General features: G+C 37.5%; 1 protein-coding gene across 3 annotated transcripts in view; it reads left to right on the top strand.

Annotated features, from left to right (window-relative positions):
- The window catches only part of arb2a (ARB2 cotranscriptional regulator A), a 188,264-nt gene that overhangs the window by 92,710 nt on the left and 68,054 nt on the right, over nucleotides 1-27,500 (top strand). For all 3 annotated transcript variants that reach the window (XM_081365650.1, XM_081365649.1, XM_081365651.1), the window contains exon 8: nucleotides 6,181-6,300. In XM_081365650.1, coding sequence (XP_081221776.1) covers nucleotides 6,181-6,300 — 120 coding nt within the window. The remainder of the gene's footprint in view (nucleotides 1-6,180; nucleotides 6,301-27,500) is intronic.

Here is a 27,500-nt window from a genome sequence, read left to right as displayed (position 1 = left end):
AAAAAAAAACTTTTATTCAGCAAGGACACATTAAATTCATCAAAAGTTTTACATTGTTTCAAAAGATCTCTATTTCAAATAAATACTGTTCTTTTCTATTCATTACATTTCTATTCATCAAACATTGTATTCAATTTTCAGGATTTGTAACTTCTCTGTAGCTGGCTAAGCGCGCTATTTGAGTGACGTAAACGCAAATTAATGATAAATTAAAAGAAATATCTGATCATCCTCCTTAAAAGTCACTATTTACATCTTGTATTGTCTGTTAACTCTTGATATACCAATGCATTTGTATTACATTGCAAAGAGCGGCCGTTATCAGCCCCACAGTGGAAAATAAAATCATATCCGTACCGGCTGGGCCGGATCAACACGGAATGGGATGGTTAAGCAAAGAGAACAGTTCGGTCCAACGGTTGAAAAGCGGCTAACGAGTGGTCTATTATAACAGTATATGTCCATTAAAGGTGCAGTAAGCGATTTCTGAGAAACACTTGATATTTGAAATCAACCCAAACAAACACACCTCTCCCTTTATTGTTCCGCCTGGATGTTTCTTTATCATAGCTGAAGCGAAGCAAAATAATGCTTCGCAAAAAATAAAGTGAAGATGATGAACGAATTAACAAAAAATTAATATGCAGAACACAACCGTACATACCAGCAAGAGTTTGTTGTTGTTCGCCAGCAGCACAGCAGCTCCAGACAAAAAATGATTTGTTATGATCTGTTTCTAAAATTACAAATACATCATATCTTGGTTCTGTAAAACTTAGCAAAGCTAATGTTACTCACATATGGAACAGAAACAACGCAACCTCTGTGTCCGTTTCAGGCCTTCCCGCTTAGGTTTCTCCAGCGCTTGAAAGCTTTTCTAATATTAACGTGGGTCCTAAAGCTCGTCCCTGATCATAACCCTTTTTTTCCCACGGATATTTCTCTTACCTTTTCAATTTTTGTAATGTCTCTCAGCCATCTCTCTTTCTACAGTCTTTCTTCAAATCTCCATCCTGCTCCACTCTTTCTCCTCCCCCATCTTGAGTGCATACGCCCCCTACTGCTGATTGGCTACAAGTGTGTTTTGGTGCTCAGTCCAATCCACTTTCAACCGCATTTCTCAGAAATCGCTTACTGAACATTTAAGGACCAGTGTCCACCTCCAGAGCCACTTCAAATGCGGACTCTGTTTGTTGTGCTGAGGTAAAACCGTTTGAAGAAACTGTAGTCCATGTGAATAGATAGTTTTATTTTTTTTTAATAATTATACAAAAAGTTATGACTAAAACATGATTTTAGTGGATTAACATTATTCTATGTAAAACAAATGGCTTGCTTGAATAACATATTCATTTAAAATTGTCAAAAAATACAATCCAAAAATTGTGGCGGACATTACTTCTGTGTGTGAAAAGTGAAATAGTAATATAAATGTTTATTATTAATTATAATTACCTTGTTAATTCATCACAATGGAAGTAGGAGGTCCAAATGAGCTCAATGCATTGTGGAAGCAAATACGTTTTGGCACTGTAGTAAGTTTGCATATTGTTTGCATATGGAAAATTGCATACAATGCACAGTATATGTACTATTTAATAAAAGTACAGTAGCATTGTATTATGCTGTTCCAAACAGCCAGTGAAAACACTGAATGTTTATGTGGATCGCTTCCATGTTCATTTTCTCAGTCTTGAACTGTGATGCCTCTGCATAAAAGAAAGAGAGATTTTCTGCTTTAAATAGGCACAAAACGGTTTATGTATTTGTCTTGAAACTAACACGAAGGCGGCTGTTGGAAACAATGTGTTAATATAGTTTAACAGCTTAAAAAGTTGTGCAGTGTAACAGTGTCCTACAGTGTGACTTTTTTTTTTATTGCATGAAGTATTTATTATACTAATTTAGATACTACTTGAAATTAATTTTTATTCATTTGTCATACAATAGGACTGCATAATTGAAAGGGTTAGTTAACCCAAAAATGAAAATTAGGTAAATAATTACTCACCCTCATGTCATTCCAAACCTGTAAGACTTCCGTTCATCTTAGGAAAACAAATGAAGATCTTTTGGATGAAATCTTAGAGCTTTCTGTCCCTCCATATACAGCTACACAACTATCACTTTTACGCTTCAAAAAGTTCAGAGATTGTAAAACTAATCCACATTAATTGAGAGGTTTAGTCCTAATTAATGACATTTTGATTTTATTTTTTGGGTGATCCCTTTAAGTTGATTGAAAAAGCTAAATATATTAATTAGAGAAATGAGAATGCAGGGGTAACCAATTACATTACGATCAATTAATCAATAAATTAATAAAACAATTATTTCCTATACACTGTAAAGCTTTAATGTAATTTTAATATATTATATTTTTAAAGTCCCCATGTAGTCAATAATTGTATCCCTTAAAACTCATCTTTGATCACTAAAATTACACATTTAAACATTTGTTCCTTGAAAACAAAAAAAAAACAAAAAAACTTTGCCTTAAAATAGCTTGAATGTAACTCTACATCATTGCCTCATTTAGTATACGCTGTTTTATGAATATGGAAATTATCCCCGCCTCCACTCACTCAGACCAGCTCAGAGATTCACCTGTTGACGATCACTCGTTGTCGTGATTGGTTACAAGGTAGTTTGTGATGTCAGAAACACCAATGATTTCAAACTGTGTTTTTGAGACTGTCTTTGGTTCACTGCAATTTTAAGGAGAAAATACTCAGCAATCGTGCTGACTTATAAATTTGCACTTGGTTTGTCTTAAAGCATATTAAAAACACCACATAGACATATAAACAACATTAAAATCTTGATTTTCACCACAGGAGGACTTTAAATCCTAAGGTAATATGAACAGTCATTTATAAGTAAGGCATTCATAAGTTGGGTTTCAGTTTGTCCACCCAATGGGAGACAAGAACTTGTCAATATTTTTGCAATTACCTTTGTTGACGTTAGCAATGCAGAAAGTACACACTTATTTTTAATAAAGAAAAGTTAATATCCATGCATACACAATAACACTGAGACATGAGCAACTGGTCTGCTCACTCTGGGAGTCTTCTAGGTCTTGCACATGCATGGACGAGATGAAGGCTGACAGCGAGAGAGAAAGAGAGAGAGAGGGTGAACCTGTCACTAGGAACTGGTCTCTATGGGCATATTGTTTCGCAGGAGCTAATTAACCCTAGGAAATAATTACACAAATATGCAAATGCTGTTTAGATAAGTGTGGGCTCTATCAGAGGAGGTAGTCAATCATAGGGGAAGGTTTGGAGGGAGGCGGTGGTCTGTGAGTGTGTTTGCGTATGTGTGTGGTCCAGGTGTCAGACTCTGTGCTGGGTTGATAAGGGAAGGGGACGTTACCTGGTTTTATGTGGCATCACCCTTGTGCAACAGTGGAGATTTCATTTATTGAAATACACTCACACACACTTATGCACGGACAGAACAACCTAACGGTCAGTCTTCTGTTTGCTTCACCATAACATAACCTTCCAAGATGCACATTAATCTATAATGACAACTTGAAATTGCAGTTGTAATTTATAGATTCGGTACTGATCAATATCAGATTGTGAAAAGAGATATTATTAAGAGTATGAGTAGTGTATGAGTATGAGTAGTTTGCTATCATAACTATCATACTACTATTTACGCTGTGATATTTTAAAATTTTTGATAAAAAAAAAAAAAAAAAAAAAAAAAAAATATATATATATATATATATATATATATATATATATATATATATATATATATATATATATATATATATATATATATATAAACTAGCACTCATCTGCCAGCATCCAGGCATTTTGTCAAAATGATATATATCATTTTCCCCCCACTACATCTTTAAAAAATAAACGTGAATAGTGCTGGGGCATCCAAAATACAAGTTTGTGTTTACATAATATATGTGTGTGTACTGTGTATAATTATGTTTTATATATATATATATATATACACAGTACACACACATGCATGTATATATTTAAGAAAAATGTGTTATTTACAAATAAAATATTTTATATTTATATATAATATAGATTATATACATGCAAATATTTCTTAAATATATACATGCATATGTGTGTGTATTTATATATACAAAATAATTATACACAGTACACACACATATATTATGTAATCACAAACTTTTATTATGGATGTGATTAACTGTTGCCCAGCGCTAGTTGTGAACATTGCAATTAAAATAAAACAGCTTTGTAATTTCTTAATACTATTTTACCTTTTTTATTTAGCTAGCATAGAGACTTTACCATAGAGCATAGACACGGGCAAGCAGAACTTACTTTCCAAAATGTAAAAAATAAAAACACCCTAGCTTGTTGCTTTCCCCTGCCCGCACGGCCTTGGTTACATCAGCACAATAAAAAAAAGAGGTTGTTTAAGAGGTAGAAAAAGTTCTTACATTTTGAAGAATGCTTGCAAACATTCTTTTTTTCTTTAGAATATCATGAACTGATTAAATGTGTACAATAAGGACCAGGGCCGTTTATTAAGTGAGGGTATAAAAACGAATTACTGGCCACTACACTTCTTTGTGCCCGTGTGTCCATGCTTGCTCGTGTGCGTGCAGAGAGCTTTATGAATATGAAATGCGCTGCACTGCGATGATGACTCAGCTTTGGTTCTTCAAAAAAGCTTTGATGTCTAAGACTGTGAGAGAAAATCATCCCCGTTTTCACCGCCCTGCACCCACCGCCCAGCCGTCCAAGGAGATCTGGGCTCAGCGCTTTCCGCCAGTTGCATCACGCCGTAACCCCCCCCCCACTCCCACCAGCCTGTTTATTTACTTTCATATTTGTGTCCCCTCGCCAACACAAGCCATCTCAGTGACAGGAAATCTCTTCCCTCCTGCCAGCTCCTTCAGCTCTAATTCACTTATTATTGTGCTTTTCAAAAAGCTAATCAATGTGGGAGAGCTGATGCAAGATCATGAGAAAAAGGCTAAACGCGGGGCATGGCTGCAAAGTTTCAGAGGCGGATTACGACAAGGCCGGGCTCTTTATATTACGCAGCTGTGTGGCTGCCGATGCCACATTTGTCGTTTTATGTCACCGACACCCACGTTCACTCACTTGTTGCTAGCAATTTTTCTCTAATTTAGTTGTTATTCTGCATTTAAACGATTGCCGCATTTGCAAACAAACACACAGATCGATGTTGCATGCGCCAGTGAATGAATGCCCTTTTTCTTCTCTCTCTCTCTCTCTCTCTCTCTCTCTCTCTCTCTCTCTCTCTCTCTCTCTCTCTCTCTCTCTCTCTCTCTCTCTCTCTCTCTCTCTCTCTCTCTCTCTCTCTCTCTCTCTCTCTCTCTCTCTCTCTCTCTCTCTCTCTTCTCTCTCTCTCTCTCTCTCTCTCTCTCTCTCTCTTTCTCTCTCTCTCTCTCTCTCTCTCTCTCTCTCTCTCTCTCTCTCTCTCTCTCTCGTCTCGCATTCGTAGAGCGTTATAACCCCAGGCCAGTGTTAATTACGAGTGTTGTGTTTGTGCCCTGCTTGTGTGACCTTCCCATGTAGGCCGATTATGTGTTTATCGCTCGTATAGAGGCCGTATTGATCAGTCAGTGGGGTACAAATTAAGATATAAACTTGACGTCACACAATCTATTGAGTTTTGCATCGGAGGCATTCGCAGTATGCAAGACTCATTGATTAAGATAAATTTAACTGAGTGAATGTGGCTGTATGTGAGTTTATTGGGTGCACATCTTCAGGCAGTCTCTAACTTAAAGAGGTCAAAGCTTTTTTATTTTGTTTTATAAAGACAAAATATACTTTAATAAAATATATCCTATAATCTATTTACTATCTAATTTTTTAGTTAATTAAATGGGGTGTCCACATAGTTTTTGTCATATAATTTATCTGTCCTCATGTTTTTGTAAATAGGTGCTATGAACAAGTAAATGTGGGTGGTCATGTGTTAATGTATCTGTCTGATGTCAGTAGGCTGCGAAAAAGCTTTTTTGCACATTGATTTCAATAATTTCATTTAATCCAAAGTTTTTTTTTTTGGACAGGAGAAGTTTCAGTTTTGAAAGTGTTTTCTGAGCTCGTATTTTGAAATATCAAGGAAAATTTTATTTCTCATTTAATGTAGCCTTTAACTCAAATTATTCTCACTCTGACTTTGCAGGAAAACAGCTCTCCGGAGGAACACACACTTTATGTGTGGGACCACTTCATCTCTAAATCACTCGCGAAAAACGTCTTCATCGTGGCACACAGCTATGGCGGCTTGTCATACGTGAATTTGGTAAGTAATTGTTGGCGGTTATTATTATGAAATCCCTTCCCCTCCACCACCTCAACACACACATTTTTCTCCACCAGTGGGAAAAGCAGCAAAAAAAAAAAAAACAGCAAAATGATTAAAAATAAATAACGCTTAGTTTCTTTGAGAAAGTGCTGCTTTTGTAAACAATCCAGTTCATCCTTGTCCTAAGGCACTATTCACTTCCTTGAGTGGGAGGGAGGGACGAAGGAAGAATGAAAAACTGCAAAACTACAGCTCTGTTAAAGCATGTAGACATGTAGGCATAACATCAGACCCTGAGAGAAAAGAAATAAATATCTTGATAGAAGGGCAGAGTACATGTTAAAGTCAGAAAGACAGAAGATACACATTTGAATCTTACTTAGTCCCTCGTTGGACTTAATAATACAGCCTCTCTGTTTTATGTGAATGGTAAAAGGTTTTTTTCTTTCTTTCTTTTTATATTAATTTTTGCAATTATTAGGCAACTAGATTTAATGGTAAAATGGTAAAAAAAAAAAACACATATACTAATTAATTGTAATCTAATAATATTTTGGGCATTTAAAAAAATGTGGTGGCCTATATAGGCATCCTTATTTTTAGGGCCTTTCATAAGCCTCCCATCCATTGAATTTGTAATTTTCTTTACCGTAGCCTGTTCAAAGATGGTTATAGTTTTCTCTCACTCTAAGGGCCCTATCTTGCATCCAGCGCAATTGACTTTGTACACCGGCGCATGTATCATTCCTATTTTGCACCCGCGCACAGCGGACTTTTCCCTCCAGAGACGCACGTCGGTTAACTAAGAAATACACTTGCGCTCCTGTGGGCGGTTCAGCGCAAAGAGGAGGCGTGTTCCGGCACAAACGTTCCTTCATGCTATTTTGCAGGTTTAGAAAACAATTCCGCCATTGACCGAAAAAACCTAGTTTAAAGTCAGTGGCATGTTGCGCATGTTATTCATATGCTATTTTAAGGGCGCATGCTTGGCCATAATCAATGTAGCGTGTGCACAACGCGCATACACTTTGATTCTCTCATCTACACAGAAGCAGCAGTTTTCATTTTTGCAAATCATACATTATTACGATAGATAGATAGATAGATAGATAGATAGATAGATAGATAGATAGATAGATAGATAGATAGATAGATAGATAGATAGATAGATAGATAGATAGATAGATAGATAGATAGATAGATAGATAGATAGTTTATTATAAAAGCATACATCTAGCTTACACATTTACCTAAATTATCATACGCCTGTTTAACCGAAGTTAATTTGGGTGTGTTTCTCCATCCCCAACGTCCCTGACGAGAGCGTTGCTCTCCTCGGCTGTGAACCGCTTTCTAGAGACTCCAGATACATTTTATAGTATGTATGGAAATTTGTGCCACTAGATTCGGTTACACTTTATTATAAGGTGTCCTTTTTACTGTGTATTAATTATACATTTAAGGTAGTGAGGGTTATTTTTTAACTACATATACTAACTACATAATTAGCGTTGGGGTTTGGTTTAGGGTTAGTTACTTGTAATTATGCATAATTTACTGTTATTACTCTAGTAAGTATGCTACATGTAACTGGTGCACTGTTAAATAAAGTGTTACCCTGGATTTTTAAGGGTTCTTGGTGGCTTCAGATTTAACCCTTTTTCTTCTCAACAAATATTTCATCCTGCCGAATATTCTGAAATACGCTGCCAGGTTTGAAGTCACTGATGGCGAAAGCCATTGGTTGTTCCACATGGTCGATCTAAACTCAGCACAAACTATTTTTGAGATTTCTAGCGAATAATGTTTTGGTCTGTTTCTCGCACATTGTATGATTTTAGAAGACTTGGAATATAGTCTTATTATTAGCTACTTTTACAGTGTTCCTGTACATTGTCCTTGCTTTCATTATTTTCATAATTGCAGAGATTATTCAGATTTTCCTCTTTTGTATTCTCATGGAAAAAAAGTCATTCATACATGTTTCGAAAGACACAAGGGGAAATAAATGATGACCACATTTTCAATTTTGATGAACTAACCTTTTACCTTAACATTGTGAAGTTTTCAGCTATGTACCCTGTGTTACATCACCTCTGGGGTCAAGGGTCAGGTATCTTGTCAGAGTTTCTACTAGTCTAGGTATGCGTATTGTAAGGACAGAGCACTCTGTCTAACCTTTGACCTAACATAAACTCACACTTTCTTTGCTTTCTTCCACACACACTCCTACACCTTCATGAAAGCACTTTTCATGAAACCGTCCCACTTTTCTTAGAGAGAGAGAGAGAGAGAGAAGGGAGGGTGGAGTGGATGGCCGCGACTTAGCATTCCTCTGATAATTCCAGGAATATGTGTTTTTATCTGAGGCAGGAGACTCTGTGTTTTGTAATTTGAATATAACTGTTAAATATTTATGTGGCGTTGTGGCCGTGACAGCCCCTCGCTGGTGGAGGCATGGCGGTCTTCCTCCAGAGATCTGTTTAGCCGTCTTTCTCTGATGCATCCCTGTTTTTTCCCCTCCCTCGCTTTCAAACCCACACACCAGCAGAATGCTCACTTAAACAGACTATTTCTTATACAAACCATGCTCATGCCTTTCATTGGTTCAGTTGTTTCTGGTATGGAGTGGCAGGTAAATTCTGATAAACTATCTGAAAATAACTTTGCCATCAAGCACAGATCATCTGTATAGATATTATGAATGATCATGCATAACATCCCAAGTTAAAGTTGATTAATCATTTTAGCTGCTTGACATACTTATTTTTTTTATAGTTTGGTAGATGCACCTATAACTCCATATCTTAACCAGACATAATGCGATAAGATAACAGCTTCAAACAATCTGACTGTCCACACCAAATGCGACACGACTACGAGACGGGACAAAATAATTTTTTTAATTCTTAATTTATTTTTCACTTTTAGTTTGCTTAGTTCTTTTAATTTATTTTCAAGATTCGAGGTGAATTATTGTTGCTTTCAGTATGTCTATAAAGGTCATGCAAAATTATATTCAAGCTCACAATAATTTATTGTATTTTATTTTATTTTTTACATTAAATAACTATGTTACAGAAATAGAATCTCCTGACACTCGTTGTGTATCGCTGTTGTGGCTGGTTTGGATAAAAACTCATTATCATGGAAAAGATACCTTCTGTCGCGTGTCGCGCCATCGTGCCACTTCTGATTAGGACACGGTGTAACTCCTCAAGTTAAACTTGAATCAAATGTTCAGTATTTATCTCTTTATTATTATTGACTTATTTTCATTTTAATGTACTGACTAGCACTCTAAAAAATAATCTGTACACCCCTTCTTTGGCAGTAATACTATTTAATGAGAGGGCCGGGCCCGTGCAAGTGACTTGTAAATATGTCTTAAGTAATGGCTCAAGGTGAAGAAATTAAAGGCCAAGATTTTAGCTTGTCATAACAGATTGCTTGAAAACAGGCCGTCTGTGGCTTAATTAATGCTCCCTTTAACTCTTAACGAACAGGTTTCTGATCAGGCACATCAAACACAGTCCGATTAATGTCTTCAGCATGTTGGCTCTCTCTCCCTCTTTCTTTTCATTGAAATTCGATTTCTTTTCGAAGGCAGTATGTAGTAATTACAGATACATCAAAGTGTGCTTTTAAGTAAGAGTGCAATGTTGGATAGCTTTATGCCAGGACTCACATCTATGTGTTTCTGTTTCAACAGTCTGTTTCTTGTCATATCTGTGCCATACATTCTGAGTTTCTATGTCTTTCCCTCTTCTTGCTCTGAATTCATGTTGCCTTATAGTATGCACTGGATGTGATTGAACTTCTCAACCATTAATGAAGTATTTGCTGTAAGTTTGAAGGTATGTAGTATGAATACATTACCGGATTTACATGTACTACGTCCATCATGTTGACATTGACCTGTGGCTGGTGTTCATTGATCTATGATAAGTAATGGTAAACGCAAAGAATTGAACCCAAATGACTTTGGTTCTGATTCCTCTTAAAGATTCTGGTTACTTAACAGTTTCATTATCAAAACTATATATTACACAACATTATTATACAAATTAAATGCATAATGTCCATCTTTAACCACGTCATCATAAACAAACAGCAACTCCACTGATTTAAGTCTCACATGCTATAACCCAAACATTCTTGATTCACTAAAAAGGACCAACTCATTAAAGTCATTCATTCAGATATCAAACTATGTTGTTCTGTGTGTGTTTGATTCACTAAAAGAACAGACTCATCAGAGTCATTTGTTAGGGAATCGGACTACATTAGTTGTGCAGAAAGCATTTGATTAACTTAAAAGATCTGAATCCTTTTAATCATTTGTTCTGGAATCGAACTACACTCATTATAAAGGATGTGTTTGAGTCACTAAAAGATCAGACTCTTAAGAGTCATTCATTCGGGAATCGGACTACACTGATTGGGCTGTCAATTTCACATTTTATGTTTTGTCACAGTGTTGAGGCACATTGAAAAAATATGTGCACTTGCTTAAACGACAGCAAAAAGTAATTTAGCGTGTTGTTCCGTCCACATCGACGAGAACCATTAACTGTTCTACACATTTTTTTTTTTTTTTTACTCCTTACAATCCTCTTTGCCCATGGACTAGCAAAATGTACACTTCAGAATCTCAGGACATTTCTGTTTAAAAAGCCACCATTATAAATTATTTATCTGTGCACATCATTATTTAAAAAAATAATAATATGCCCCCTATTCTTTAATCAAAACAACTTCCCTTCCCACTTGCAACGACATCTCATCTCTTCTCTGATGGCGTTACTTTCACGAGGGTGGGACAACTCACTTGAGATCACAGCAAATGCAAACAACAATGATCCAATAAATTCCCGATGGACAAAATCAAGTCCAGCTCTACAATTTTTTTTTTTTTTTTTCTCTTTCGGGAAGCTGTTTCATTCAGATATATATCACAAATATGATCGCAACTTCTGTTTCATGCCTACCTCTATTTTGTTTAATAAACAGCTGTGGTACCGTGTTGGCTCGCCACTTGATGTTTAGTGTGAAATCTGAGTCCTGGATCAAAATCAGTTGTAAACCATTCATCTCACCTGATCATACCTGTCCCATTTTCTCTTCTTTCTCCATGTGATCTTGTTTGATTGCTGCATTGGCTTCTCCAGTGCTTGCTTTCATCTGTGAGTCTAGCTGGAGGCCTGTGGGAGCAGCCATCAGGGCAGAGCTCAGCTCCGCGTAACCTTCCTGACTCCCTGCCAGAGAATAGAGCAGCCGGATTGGAGAAGATGGGGCGCATTATGTAATGAGTTATGCAAACGTACATCTGCCTCCCATTGCACCAGTGTGTGGTTGCCCACAGCTTTGATGAAACAAATGGATGAAATGTACGTGTCATTGTGTGTTGTGTAGCATAGACCTGTATGTGTGTGTATCAGAGTCTAAGTGTGTGTTCACACTTGGCAGGTTTGGTTTGATGAACATGAACTGTGTTGCGATTGCTCTGTGCGGTTCATTTGAATATGTGTGACTGCTGGCATCCAAGCCCTTGCCGCACCAAACAAGCGAATCGAGACCCACCACTTCCAAATGAACTCTGGTGCGATTCGACTCCAACATGGACCAAAGACATCTAAACAAACCAAAAACAGGATGTGATGTCATAAGATGTGACCCTAAAAAGGATAGAATGCTCATGGTTCTTCTCATCATAGGAGCGATGTTGGATAAAAAACAACCAAGAGATCCGAACTACCAGAATAATTCCCAACTTAAACACTTCAACTGCAAGTAACAAGTAATAAGGTATTAGAGGTTGTTACAATGTAAATATAGTCTTGGCTAAAGAGCATCACTATACATTTTTACTTGTACGGCCAGTGTGGTGAAAAGGATGGAGATGCATCAGAGCTCAGTTTCTATATATCCACTTGACTCTGAGGTATTGCAATCTAGACACCAAGGATTTGGTTTCTCTTCTTTACCTGAATTATGAATCTTGGCCTGTGGAAGGCAATCGTACTCTAGAATACAAGCTTTCTTACAAGCTTTCCTATTTGTTCTTATGCTGTCTTTCGTTTCTAGCGTTTATGTTATGCTGGTTTGTCTTGATACTTTAAGACTGCGGTCTTAAACAGCTCTGCTGTCTGTAAAACCTTCTGCTTGGACAAATGGGTCTGATATCTTGCTGATTCACTTGCTGCAGAATGATATGAAATATGAATAATCACAATTGCAGAGATTTCTGTCCAGCCCTGCATTCAATATTAGAGTATCTATTTATTTAATAGTGGAAATTTGTCTGGAGGACAAGTCAATTAATTATTTATTGTGATTTGAGTGATTTATTTGTAAAACCACAATAAATTAACACAGTCGACAGCCCTAAAAAATAGACTTTTCCTTCAAATTATATATACTTTACTACAATATACACTACCGTTCAAAGGTTTGCGATTTGCAAGATTTCTTAAAATGTTTTTAAAAGAAGTTCTTATGCTCATCAAGGCTGCATTTATTTGAAAAAATTTAATAAAAAATACTGTAATAGTAATATTGGAAGTTTTTAATAACTGTTTCTGTTTTAATATATTTTAAAATGCAATTTATTCTTGTACTGACAAAGCTGATTTTACAGCATCATTATCCCAGTCTTCAGTGTCACATGATCCTTCAGAAATCATTCTAATATGCTGAACATTAATTCACTTCTTGAAGCGCATTGACCCACCTTATTCGGACTTGACTTGACGTCACTTTGTTTACCTGTGTTTACATTTACTATATAGACTACTGTCTAAAAATATCAATTATGTTAACACATTTTACATCTTTTGAAAGGTCTAGCCTTGGGTGTAGTGTCAATATACGGTCTCTGCTTTACAATATACAGTTGTGGTCAGAATTATTGGCACCCCTGGTGACCCCATGATCAAAATGTCTGCAAAAATAAATCTGCATTGTTTATCCTTTTGATAAAAAATTCACAAAAATTTGACCTTTCATTGAAGCAAAATAATTTAAATTATTTCACATTATGAAATAAATGCTTTTCTCCAAAACATGTTAGCCATAATTATCGGCACCCTTTTATTAAATACTTTTTGCAACCTCCTTTTACCAAGATAATAGCTCTGATTTTCTCCTATAATGCCTGATGAGTTTGGAGAACACCTGACAATAGATCAGAGACCATTCCTCCCTACAGAATCTCTCCAGATCCTTCAGATTCCCAGCTCCATATTGGTGCTTCTTCTCTTCAGTTCAGCCCACTCATTTTCTGTAGGGTTCAGGTCAGATCAGATTGATGCTTCTTTCTGAATACAAGCATTATTTTTTTTAAAACAAAAAGTGTTACTGACTCCAAACTTTTGAATGGTAGTCTGTTTATAAATTAAAAAGTGGATGAAGTTAATCATACCAGTACACAAAGTCTTCATTCATTTTATTTAATGGAAAAATGTAACTAATTAAGATTAATTCAATTATTTAACTAGGATTAATATGATGCCTTCGCTTGAAGCTCAGACTTGTTGATATTTGTTTGAACGCTGTTGATCAGGTCTATCAGTGTGTGATGGTGAATTAGGCTTAAGTCCTGAATGGATGATTTACACCACAGACCAAGGCTTTCTTCGAACCACTGCATTGTTGCAGAATTCTCCTGATTAACAACACACAGTCTTCCCAGACCCTTCACTCTACCTGTGTGTGGCTCATTTCTCTAGCTTGAAAAGAGATCCTGACAATCAACATTGTAAAAGATTTCCCCCACTGTGCATTGTCGTCTTCCTCTTTACCTCCTCCCAGGCATTGTTTTCTTTATCTGCCTGTTTGTGCCATTTTCTGGTATTTATTTATTTATTAATTTATTTGATTTATGACGGGCCGTTTCAGACCCAATCTTTTCCCTCCTGGACTTCTGTTGTGAGGGATTCACCAGAGAGAGAGCTTTGACTACAGTTCGTCAGTGGCTTATTTATGTATTTCCGGCTCATTTTGTCATTAATTTCTGTTTGTTTTTAGAAGATGACGAGCAATCTAGCATGCACAGATTGTTGTTGGAGATTGGAAACCCGTCTGCATTCGGCTTTTAATTGATATCAATTTGCCGTCCAGGTGTGTTACGCTGAAACAGGGTCACAGAGGGGGTGGAGTTCTGTGTGTGCTTAGAGTAATTACTGTAGCTTTCAGGCACACTGTCTTCATACACACCAGATCTGTTTCATGGATTTTTTTTTTTTTAAGTACCATGTAAATACCATTGTACAGTACATGAATATGGTAGCGATAATAATATGATAATATTATGTTTATCATGAAGGAAAAGTGTGTGTCAGCTGTTTTGGGTTAAACGAGTTTTGATGCTGCTCAGTAAATGTTGTGAGACGTTTTTATGAGTATGTCTGTTCATTACTCAAGAGAACATTATATTAAACATATGGCACCTTGGTAAAATGAAAATAGTAGCTGCCTTGTATTGGCTATATAAAGACAGTATAGACAATGTATCTGCTAAGTATCACAAAGAAGAACAGTCTTATGATCAACTCTTTTCACACACATCTACTTCAATATTTCACAATGTCATATTCCAAAGCACAACAATGGAGCTTATTCCTGTTGTGTTGTAAGGCAGTTATGTTGTTTTGTGGTGTCGTTATCTTGTGTTGTATTTTGTATTTTGCTTATAGCATAATTGTGTTGTAGCACATTTCCTTTGCTTTATTCATTCTTTTGTGTTATGGCATAAATAACACATTGTGTTGTAGAGTAATTCTGTTGTTTTGTGGTTTGTGGCCTATTTCCATTTTAGTATGTTTTGGCTTTAATTTTCAAGTTTGGTTGGCTTTGCTAATTCTGTTGTGTTGTGGCTCATTGCCATTGTATTGTGGCTTACTTTCGTAGTGCTTCTGTAGCATGTTTTCATGGTGTTCTGACTTGTATCCATTGTTTTATGGTTTATTATCATTGTTTTGTGTATTTTATAGCGTTAGTGTGGCTTATTTGTGTTGTATGTGGTGTAATTCGTTGTATTGCCACTTATATGCATTGAGTTGGGGTTTATTTCCATTTTGTTTCCATTGGTAATTCTGTTCCTTTGTTGTTTTAATCTGATGTGCTGTTTTTTGTTTGTTTTTTGCCTTAAAGAGATTCACCCAAAAATGAAAAATTCTGTCATCATTTACTGACCCAATTTCTTTCTTCTGCTGAAAACAAAAGAAGAGATTTTGAAGAATGTCGGTAACTAAACAGTTTCCGACACCAAACAGTTGATGGGCCTCATTGATTTCCATAGTATTATTTTTTTATTTTTTTTATGGAAGTCAATGGGGCCCATCAACTGTTTGGTATATTCTTCAAAACATATTCTTTGTGTTCAGCAGAAGAAAGGAATTCATACAGGTTTGGAACAACATCATCTTATTTCCATTGTATTAAGGCTCGTGTTTGGTTCTGTTGTAATTTGTTTTGTTGTAATAGTTTTTTTTTTTGAATTGTTGCTAATATACGTTGTTTTAATTTGTATTTGCTGTTGGGTTTCTTAATTCTGTTTTGTTGTGGCATCCTTTTTTTTGTGGAGCAATTCTGTTTTGTGGTTTTATCAGATATGGTGTGGATAATTTATATTGTGGTGTAATTTTGTCTGGGATTTCATTTTCTAGTTGCCATTATATTGTGGCGATAGTCTATTTCATAAAAAAAAAAAAAAATCTGCATAATTCTTCTTGGCTTATTTCCACTGTATTGTGCTGTCTTAATTCTATAGTTTTCTGTATTATATTGGTTGCATTTATGGTTTATTTGTGCTGTGTGTGGTGTAATTTTTTATTTTTTTTTGCTTGTTTTTATGTGTGTGTGTTGTCGCTTATATGCATTGTAATTTGATTTGCCGTTTTGTCTTACTCCTGTTGTATTGCATCTTAAAACGGTTGTATTTTGAACTTTCGTAGTTTTGTGCATCCCTGGGCCGCCACATTTATACGAGGTCAACCTTGTGCATTTAACTCAGACTCTTTCTCTGTCTGTCTTTCTCCCCCCCCCTCTCTCATTTTTTCCTCCCCCACTTCATCTTTTCTCTGTCACAAGCTTAATTAGCCGCTGCTTGTTAACAGGCTCAGAGAGTTTAGCGCATAAACATGGATGGAGGGATAAATTCACGCCGAAACGAGCGCACGATAAGAGAAATCACCCAGCTTCACTATTTCTATAAATAAACTATCAGCAAACGCCTGTGCGGAGTAGCCTATCTTCACACCGACGATAAGACACGCTCCAGGAATGTGTGCGTCTGTGTGTCCAGAATACACTTTGAAGTGAGAAGAGGCTTTGATTTGATGTGTAACTCCGAGATTGCGGCGTGCACGCCAGTGTTTACGCGTCTGCGCTGACATAGACGTGTTTGTTATTCCTGCTTATTGTCTGTCATCTTCTGTGTGGTTCATCTGGACGAAATCATTTGCATGTGAATGTATATCGCTATGAGTACCGCCTAATAGAATATGCAATTATGTATTACAATAAGCCATTGAACATCCGTGATGAGCCCTGTCATGGTTTGACAGACATATTTCAGACGTCTGTTTGACACTTCATTTCGTCCCATGCTAATGTAAAATAGCCTTTATATAGTTGTTATAGCATTCTGTTGTGTTTAGCGTCTATGTCACGGTACCATTTCGGATATTTCAACCAAATAACCATGTCTGATGCTATATTCATGGTAAATTTTCCAGCTTGCATATGTCATCCACAGCAAACGACAACAATCGAGTGTCCGATTTAATCCCGTACGTCTACCTCGATGTTCAGATCGAGCCTTTTGCTTTCACACATGTGCCTCCTCTGCTTGTTAAAGAGCTCACAGTGAAATCTTAAGGGGTTCATCATTACATATTTAGTGGGCAGGCATCTGATATAGCTGTAAGGTTTTTAATGCAGCGCCTCATTGATCTGACGCACATGTCGGCTCCCGGGGTTACCGGACGTGCCTCCATTTGCATAAGGGCCCTGGGCAAGGTTCCTCTCACGCATTGATTGGCTTGTCCTAGGAAACCTCGCATCGCCTCCCCACATTGATCACTTTTTTTTTCTTCCCTGAGATAGTGCTATGCAGAGTTCACCTCAAACGCATCCTCCCCAACCTGCAGGAGGAAAGAGTGTGGGAGAGAGGAGAGGAAGAAACTTTGCCACCAATATTTTAATAGTCGCTGCGCCGAGGGGGAACCGAGAGCGAGGGAAGGGTCAGGTGATGTGTATTCATGCCTCGGTTCAGGGTGGGTACTGAACAGGGTTTACAGATACAGCATACATATATATATATATACTGTATATGGAACACGATTATAGAGTTACAGCTTAGTCATACACGCATACTTTTTTTTTTTTTTTTGCATTTTATTCATTTTTCTCTCCCTGATGTCTGCTTATGGTGTTATTCAAGGTTTTCTTGCACTAAAAACAGTTGAATTTTTATTTTTCAGACTATTTTTCACCTTTTTCTGAAACTGCTATTTAGAAGCTGCAGATTCTTCAGCAATATGGGGGGAATGTATAGTTTTTTTTAGATGACAATGTCTGATATATTTTGTGTGGTGAGAGAGAACAACTGACTACAGAGAAATAATATATTGATTAAAACTGATTTGCGAATGAGTCTGAATCAAACATAGGAGTCAGGAATCATAGACTGTATTGGTCAGACAATTCACTTGATTCAATCTATTTAGATTGCTCTCTCTTACTATGGTTTCTAACCTTGAAATGAGCCACAGTACTTCCAGGCATGTTGTTGTTACCTAAAAAGTTAGCATTGCCTTGTCTTTTAGTTAGTGTCTTTAATGTATTTATTGTTGTCTTTTTTTTAACCTTGAATCGATATATACATTCAAAAGTTTGGGCTCAGTAAGTTTTTTTTTTTTTAAATGAATATATTTATTCAGCAAGGATGTATTAAATTGAGGCATTTAATGTAAATTAAGGCATTTATTAATGTTACAAATATTCTATTTCAGATAAATGATGTTCTTTTTAATCTTCTATTCGTCAAAATTTGCTGAAAAAAGTGTCACGCTTTCCATAAGAATATTAAGCAGCACAACTGTTTTCAGCATTGATTATAATAATAAGAAATGTTCCTTGAGCATCAAATCAGCATATTAGAATGGTTTCTGAAGGATCATGTGACACTGAAGACTGGAGTAATGATGCTGAAAATTCAGCTTTGCCATCACAAGAATAACAATTTAACTGTTTTTGCATTTATTTAATAAAATAAAATGCAGCCTTGGTGAGCATAAGAGACTTCTGCATATATATATATATATATATATATATAGTTTTGTATGGTAGTGCAATCTTTCAGGAAGAATTTGAGCTTTGAAAGTTTCATTATGTTTATATAGGCCTAGTACATTTTATTTCTACAAATAAAGGTAAATGGAAATTTTTCATAATCCATTTTAGATATTAAGAACATAAGGCATAAAAGATGTAAAATGGAGCGTATCCTAGAGAGAAACTTTGTTAGATGTATACTCTTGCAGGTGATCTTTAACACAGTTCAACATTCTACTCTTCCTCCTTGATTTTTTGCGGAGTGCCGCACATGACCTCAGGAACAAACAAATCCCTCTTTTGCCTCTCCACATGCTTTTCCTTCCTTCCATCTCTCTCCCTTAGAGCCTACGGCAAGGTCTGCACACAGGACTAAGGCTAGTCCAGGAGGACAACATCCCTCCATCCTTCACATTTGATTTTCTGTCTGCGTCTCTTGCTCTTATACACACATTCTTTGTTCTTTTCACTTGTGCTTTGTCTCCTCTTCTTCATAATTAGAAGCCTTACACTGTGTCCTAATCACGTGTGACACGATAAAGCAATAACAATAACAGATAAAGCAGTAGCTATCTATTCCATGTTTGTTAGTCTAGATTTTTTATGACCAAACGCACAGTGTTGAACAAAAGGACATTTTGTCAGTCGCTTGGTTGTGATGGACAGTGAAAAACAAAACAAAAAAAACATTCCATTTTAAATCTGTATATATATTTTGAAGAATGTTGATAACCAAACAGTTTTGGTAACTATTGACATTCCACTTTTGTAAAAAAAGAAAAGAAAAAAGTTTGGAACGACATGAGGGTGAGTAAATAATGACAGAACTTTTAGTTTTGCATGACCTAAACCCTTTAAGGAAAGGGTTTGAATTAGACCCGGATGATTTGGAACGACATTCAAAAGAGATTCAAAAAAGAAAATGAAGAACAATGTTCCATATTCTGGAAAACAAGAGGCCAGAAAGAAAGAAAAACAGCTGGGAAAGTGCTTTATACCGAAAGAGAACCACTACACTTCACAAATGTCACTGAACTCTGCACCTTCAGAGGATGTTGGATATCGGTTTCTCCATGAACTTCAGATGTTTTACCTCCTCAGTACTTTTTTTTTCTTCTCATTTCTCTCTCGCTTACATTCAGCATTCTGCTTTTCCTTCCATGTGTGTTTCAAAACTGATTGAACGTCAGCATGTTTTATAGCACCGTGTGCTCTTTGAATCAAACTTTCTCACTCTCCACATGTCATAAGAGAGCATTCTGGGTATTCATAATATCACATGTCCAAGCAATGCCAATTATCCTATAGATTTGAACCTACCGTGGAAGTCTGCTCGTCTCCTCAGTGCTCCTGCAGAGAGGCGAGAACTTCTCGCTTCTGAACACGTAGTCAAATCCTGTTTGAATTTTTTACGAGACCCTTTTTTTTACTCTATATTTTAGTTATGTACCTGCGGTAAAACATATTTAATTTTTAAGCCCGGGAAGCCGACACTGAAAAGAGATGAACTGTTTTATGTGCCGTTTTAAGGTTTTATGTGCTGTGAATTATGGTGGGTTGTGTGAAATACTGGAGAGATGGTAAAGGGAGCATCAACAGCTCGTGGTGTTCTTTTGATGTCATCTTAAGACTTACGACTGTGGCGGTGGTGTGGTGTTGCTTCCCACTGCGGATGCCTGTAGGTTTTTGCTGGTCATAAAAGTGCGCACACATACCTGAACTCAGATTGAGGTGTCACAGAGATGGGACCTACACCTCGATGAATGTGAGATGTAGGCCCTCAGTGAAATGGGACGTTGATATGAGCAATGGGACTGAATCAGCTTGGGTTAGGCTGAAAGTACACTACTATTAGAAGTTTCTCATTGAGCAATTCCTCAAATAAAGCCAAACGCTCACCACAAAACTGAAGCTCGACATCCTGTGTGCATTTAAAAACTCAGTTTCTCACGCTTTACACTATTATTCACAAACTAGACGTTTCACTTAATTCTCCCCGACTGTAGCAGCAGTTTGTTCTCACACAGACTCGCATAAGAGAGTAGATTCTTAATGTGACCAAACAACTTGGAGAAAGGGCTTGCACTGGTTTTGTGGAGATGTGGGCAGCAGTTTGACGTTTTTTTGTTGTTGTTAATGCTGCACACTTGCAGCAAAACAGCAGCGACAAGCACTCATTGCGCATTGCGTGTTGGCTACGCTCGACTTTTTGTCACTATCTTTCTATATAAAGGGGAGCTTCAGTCTTGCGGTGTGTTTGGCTATGGTGGATGTTTGCTTTTATATATGGCCTGCTCTCTCATACCTTAAAAAAAAAGCATCATTACAGTCTACTTCTTATCTTGACAGTGTCAGAATCCCTCTATATACCCTTCCACAGCTGCCCCATCCCCCTTTCCTTAACCTCTTACCTTATTTTCTCCCCCTTTTTCTTGTTCATTTTCCTCCCCCCTCTCTCCAGCTCGTCCTCCTCAGGCTTTTCCACTGTGATGCCAAAACTCGATTTACCCCTCATCACTGTCTCTTTTTCTCTCTTAGGGGACACATTCTTGATTTGGACTCATTTCGCATTGATAAAAACACTAGGGGGCACTGCTTATCCTTTGTAACTGCTTTTGCATAGACTAAAGGAGATGAGAGCAGTGTAGGTGTGTGTGTGGAGAATGAGATTTCTTTACTTGCTTTTCCAATCTACATTAACAGTTGAGCGGGACAGTTTACCCCCATAGCCTGTTTTCCTTGTTTTTCTCACTAGTTGTCTTACCTTTTTTGTGTGTGTGTCTATTACATTTTGTTCCAAAGAAAATACGTTAATGTGATCTTGAGGATTCACCACTAGTCTATGTTACTTTCTTTTGCCATTTTTTCAAACTTTATTTATCCACCTCAGAGGCCTTCAAACTGACCTGCCGTCTCATATTCAGGTCACATGTGTTTCACACACGTACACATACTAACAATAGCCCTGCGAGTTTATTTGACTCATCGATGACATTTAACTCAAGAGTGTGAGTTAGTCAGCACCTCGGATGTCGTATCGCAGTTCCGGATACTTGGAAATTGAGAGTAGACACATGTAGTCGTTTTGACGTGACAGTTGTGAATTAACGGCTGAAACGAAAAGAAAATTAAAAGCAACATGAAAGATACTTTATGATTCCTATAATTGATGCATCTCCGTTTACGAACTCTATGAATTTTGCGCTTCACATCCAGAGGCGTCAAACACGACAAAGAACAAAGGAAACGGCAGAAACTGGCTTCTCAGTATTATAACCACAGAAGGAAAAATTCACAAATGACAAGATAATCACTGCATTCGCACTTACCTTTATCAGCACATAAATGTCTTCTGTGGCTGCAAACTAAATAAATAAAGTGTTTTTATCCTTGAATGTCCTCAGCTGTGGTTGGTAATTGCCACACTCTGACAAATCGCTGACAGCAGTTAAATAGTTAAAAAGATAATTCTGCTGTAAGTGGTGTATTAGGGGGAAAGGTCATTCTTGACCTATTTTGAACGTTGAATCCCTTTCCTAGCGAAATCCAGACTTTGTCCCTTTGTGCTTGAGTGACATGGGCTTTCTCTATAATAACATCCCTAGTAATGGGCCATAATAGTATATATTGTGCTAATCAGAAAGTATACTACTAACTAAGTATACTAATAAGCATCAAACTGACAACCATCAATAAACGGATTGTACGACAATGCTACATTTTATTCAGTTGAATGCTTATTATTGTAGTTCATTTCGGGATATATGTGTATGTGTGATTTATATCAATTAAATAAGCATTACCAAGTTCTTTTTGGACTCTTTAAAGGACATATAGATACTTGTTACTTCTAAGATGAAAATCTCTCTTGGTGCTTTGGTAACAAAGTATATAGTACACTAAAGTAACTTATTTTGCTTGACCATTTTTGTTTATTTTTTTGCATGACCATTTTTTACTCCAATTTTTAGCAACTAAAGAACTTTTTTAAAAATGAATTTAAACTTTCTATTTCATAGTAATTTTAAATTTTGTAAGACAAAGTTTTTCTTTTTCTTTTAGATACTTTGTGTGTGTGTGTGTGTGAGGAGGTTGTGAAGCCGTAATAGGGTTTTTTTTTTTTTTTTAGCCTCTCTTTCACACTCTCCCTCTCTTCTCCTCAACTCCTGGTTAAAACGTAGCTGGTGGCTATGGGAAGTTAATTTCAGATTGTTATATATTTCCATTAATTTCGTCCGTCTGGTGCTGGACTTCCTTTGAGAAAAGGGGTATCAGAGGCTCATTTTTGGGGGGTTCAGGAGTTCTTTCCCTTCGGCAGGCTAGTCGGAGCTTTAGAAACAGATAGCTGATAGGCGAGCGGTTTCGTCACGTTCATTAGCCATTGGTCCCCCTTTTTTTCTCCTCCAACTTTTGGAGTTGTGACTGAAAGGATGGGGTGAGTGCCTCAGAAAGTTTAAACAAAACGTCTCTGCTGAGAGCCCATCTGAAAAGCCCCGCAGCTAGTCTCAACGTAGAAAAAAAGGGAGGTTTGGCCTGACACTGACGAAAGTGCACATGCACGCGCACACACACACACACACACACACACATAAGCAAGAGCTTCTTTCGTACACACCCACGTACTTAGAATCATATACAGACAATACGCAGTTGAAGCATACACACACCTGACCTCCCGGTACACTCTGAAACAAGCGATAAAACTCCCTTGAGGTTTCAAAGAGACTTGGTATTTTGTTTTCTTCTCGAGTGGCTAAAGTGCACGCCTTTTTCTTTGTTAATAAAATGTTTTTGTTTCATTACTTCTCTTGCTTTTGTTTTTCCTTGTGAAGACAAACAGATTGTTAGTGTTATGTCTGGCCGTGGTCTTAGGCAGACATAACATGTAAATATGTAAGTGTTTAGATGTAAATACATGACTTTTATGTTTTAGCATCTTGTGCCATTTTCCGGTTAGGGTGTTTAATATTCACGATTAATTCCTAAGCAGATTTATTGATGTTCTGTCCAGCGTGACCCTATAAGGATGTCATATTCGTTGTGAAGCAGTTTGTAGTTAACATTCATCCAAATAATGGTAGTTTTATCATCGTGTGTACTCTCCGCAGCTGTATTTCTGTCAGACGTGCACTCTGCTCTGCTAGTTTGTCTCGGTGCGTTGACGGCGAGTTGGGCTTTCCTGTAAACACCTCGGGCAGCCTGACCCCTGTCTCTCCTGCCGTCTGCCTGAACCGGCCCTCACCTCCCCCGGCTGACGAGGCCCAGCCTGTACGTGTCAGTGGGCGTCTGAGTTATGACAGAACCGCGTCTCCCTCTTCGCTTCATCCCTCTCCGTCCCCTCATTCTTCCAGCCGGGAGAGTCAATGATCCAAAACTCTGTTAAAACAGGGTCAGCCCCACATGTGCACTTACAGGGTGTCAGTTTAACCTGCTCAAAAATACTTACGGCTATTATTATAGCTTATAAATCATTAAGAAAGTTTAATTATACAAAAATTTCATGGTGGAAATGTGCTGGATGACACATGGGAAGGAGAATTTAATGGGCCAGCAAGTCCCAGCACAGAGAGGGGAAATATTGAGGTTACCTTTCTATTTTATGGCACTGCCGAAAGGCTGAGGGAGACACTTAGTCGGGTTTTGCCCTGTTGATACGAACGCTCGGAAATATACCGTTCCCTCGTTTCGACGCCAGCACAATATTCACGCCGTTTCGAAGGTGATGAAGATGTTGCTGTGATCGCACCTAGTACTTTCTTTAATAAAATCTCTCCTAATTAACACAAGACTTTAATTAGCCGCCGGGATTTCATAGGTCTTTGTTAGACATCTGTGTTCCACAAAACTAATGTTTGTCACTTATTTTGTATCGTTTTTGTGGTGTGTTTAGAAGCACTGATGAGTAATGTAATGACTTTAAGTGTCAATCCAAAAGAGGTGTTCATTTGAATTGATTCCTCTGAATTCCTAATCCTTACCATAATATAGACATGAAGATAAGATTCAATAAAACATATATGAATGATTTCAATTTGTATGTGATATCTTTTAAGATAAGTTAATACTACAAGGTTAACACAGGGAATTGTAAAATTGTGTAATAGTCCTGGGAAACTTGGAAATGTTTTAGTTGTTCCAGGCCTGGAAATTTCATGAAAATGTATAAAAGGTCATGGAAACTATAATGAACTACAATATTTCACAAGCTACTAAAATGTATCTTTGTAAAAATGTAATGTTTTCTGTAAACCGCAATAGAATTTTTTTTTTTTATGAAATTAAGACTTTTTTTATTTAGTAAGAAGGCCTTAAATTGATCAACAGTGAACGTAAAGACATTTAGAATCTTACAAAAGATTTATATTTAAAATAAACAATGTTCTTTTGAACTTTCTATCAAAGATTACTGAAAAAAATTGTTGTCATGATTTCCACAAAAATATTAAGCAGCTCAAGTGTTTTTCAACATTGATGATAATAAATGTTTATTAAGCTCCAAATTAACATATGAGAGTAATTTCTGAAGGATCATGTGACACTGAATACTGGAATGACTGCTGAAGATTCAGCTTTGACATCACAGCAGTAAATTGCATTAAAAAAAAAACATTAATATAGAAAAGAGTTGTAGTAATATTTCATAATATAATTGTTTTTACTGTATTTTTGATTAAATAGATGCAGCCTTAGAGCTCATATAAGAGACATCTTTCAAAAACATAAAAAAAAATCCCACCGTCCCAAAACTTTTGAACGGTAGTACACACACATATATGTATATATATTTTATGTAATTTCAATGACCTTTTTATGAAATTAGTCATGTATCAGTTGCATCTATCCAATTGAAAACAATGTAAAATCAACAACTGCCCACCATCAGTTGTAGCCGGCTGAATGAGCTGCACTACATGTGAAGATGTAAACAAAGAGTGAAGACACAAAAGGAGAGTTTGCCGTGATGATACGCACTCCCACACTTGTCGGTACAGTGTGCAGACTCCGCTCTCTCTCCAGGGTTCAAGGCATTGCAGGATCAATGCTGAACGGGTCCAAAATGAGGGGCCCCATCAGCCTTTTATCATCCAAACCGAGATCTCTCCTCATGGGCCCTGTGCCAGGCACAGCTGCTCCGGGGCCCCTCTTTCTCTGACGAGCACAAAAATTCATGCACACATACACACTCTGCTGGTGCACTATCTGTGTGTTTAATTCTCTATCAATATGTTTTCGGCATGTTAGATATTTGAAGTTAAAGCATGTCGGTTAGGAGTTGAGGCTTGTTTACACCAAAAATGATAGCTATGATGATAAACCATATTAGTGTCCACTCCAACACATGGTACTATTTTGTTTATTATAAGTGTGTGAAGCTTTAAATGCGCGGGCCCTTTAAAGTCAGGTGGATTCTGATTGGCTGATTGTTGCAGTTGTGATGTAGACTCTTCTTTTTCTTTTTAGAATGTTTTTTTTTTAATGATACATTTTTATTTACATAGTAGTATGACGCTACTTTTTCGGTAATTGAAGCATAAACCATCAATGACACCTCCAAAGAGCTGCGAGCTTCAGGAGTCGCCTGTGTGTGGCCTTTATTCGACAGTGACTGATGCCCAAGCGCACCCCACCCCAGTGCCCCCTTCACTTGCTCTTTCACTCATCCTGCCCCCATGTTTCCCTCTTTCCTCTTGTTTTCCATGAGTGCAAGCTCGACACAGCACCGCTGCCTTTCCTGGCACGCCGCTCCTTATCCTCTCGCTTTTGTTTTCAGTAGGTGTCAAACGCTCACCGCTTGTGCTGTGTCAGTAAATATTTACCCGGCTTCCTTTTCCTCGGCCGCCTTTGCTGACGTGTGCATGTGTGTGTCCGTCCATGGAGCATCCCCTACTCGCCTCATCTCCGCTCACAAGGGTCCACTGATACCCTATTCTGGCCCAACCTTTCCGGGACAACACACTGGACGATGTCATGCTTCACACGTGGCGTTCCACTCAGCGACAGGAAGTAGAAGAGGAAGTTATCGCCGCTCACTCTCCACTTACAAGCGTTCATAAATCAGAAAACGCCCGCCGAGTTCCACTGTGGCGCCTATAAATGCACACGTACCTAGCAAATATACTCCTGGCTGGACACTCGCAGGGGTTAGATATATCCACACCGACGCACACGCTGCCTCCCCAGGGCCTCATATTGTCCTGGTGCTTAGGGTTTCCTTCCTGCCCCAAAGACAAAGGACGGGCAGGCGCTGAGGCCCAGGCTTCAAAGCAGGGGAAGGCGCAAGTGTTGTCTCTTCCTGTGCAGGGTGTCGGAGCTCCAGGGCAGCTGCCGCTGTTTTCTCAGCCCCGAGCGGGAGGCCAGAGGAATGAGGCCTGGCCTGTGCCCTCTTGGACCTGGAGAATGAAGAAAGGCCAAAACATCCCACCTCTTTTGGAGCCCCTCTTGGCTGCAGAGGTTAGACGGTCTTAATTGGGTCAGCACAACTCTAGCGAAGGACACCGAGATTAGTTTAGCTAGTTGACACCACTGAACTATCAAACCAAAGAGCATTTATTTTAAAGAAAGACAGCACAAGTGTTATTTTCAATTCAAATATTTTACAAACAGTTTGTTGTGATGTTGATAATGCAATAGACGTAAGTCATTCAATGTGTGAACAGAAATAGTGTCGAATAGCTGTGGATGTCAATTTTCATTGTTTTGCTTGATGCAACTGTCAGTGGTAATTAATTCAATGTCACTTTAATTATAATACATAATCATGAAATTTGTTAATACAATTTGTATGTGGTGTGTATATATTGTTCGCAGTTTGAAACTATACTATACACTGTACATATGATGCTGACATTTATATTGGT

Source organism: Scardinius erythrophthalmus (genome assembly GCF_964197995.2).
Source record: "Scardinius erythrophthalmus genome assembly, chromosome: 5".
Taxonomy (NCBI): Eukaryota; Metazoa; Chordata; class Actinopteri; order Cypriniformes; family Leuciscidae; genus Scardinius; species Scardinius erythrophthalmus.
This window is presented reverse-complemented; position numbering and strand designations above follow the sequence as displayed.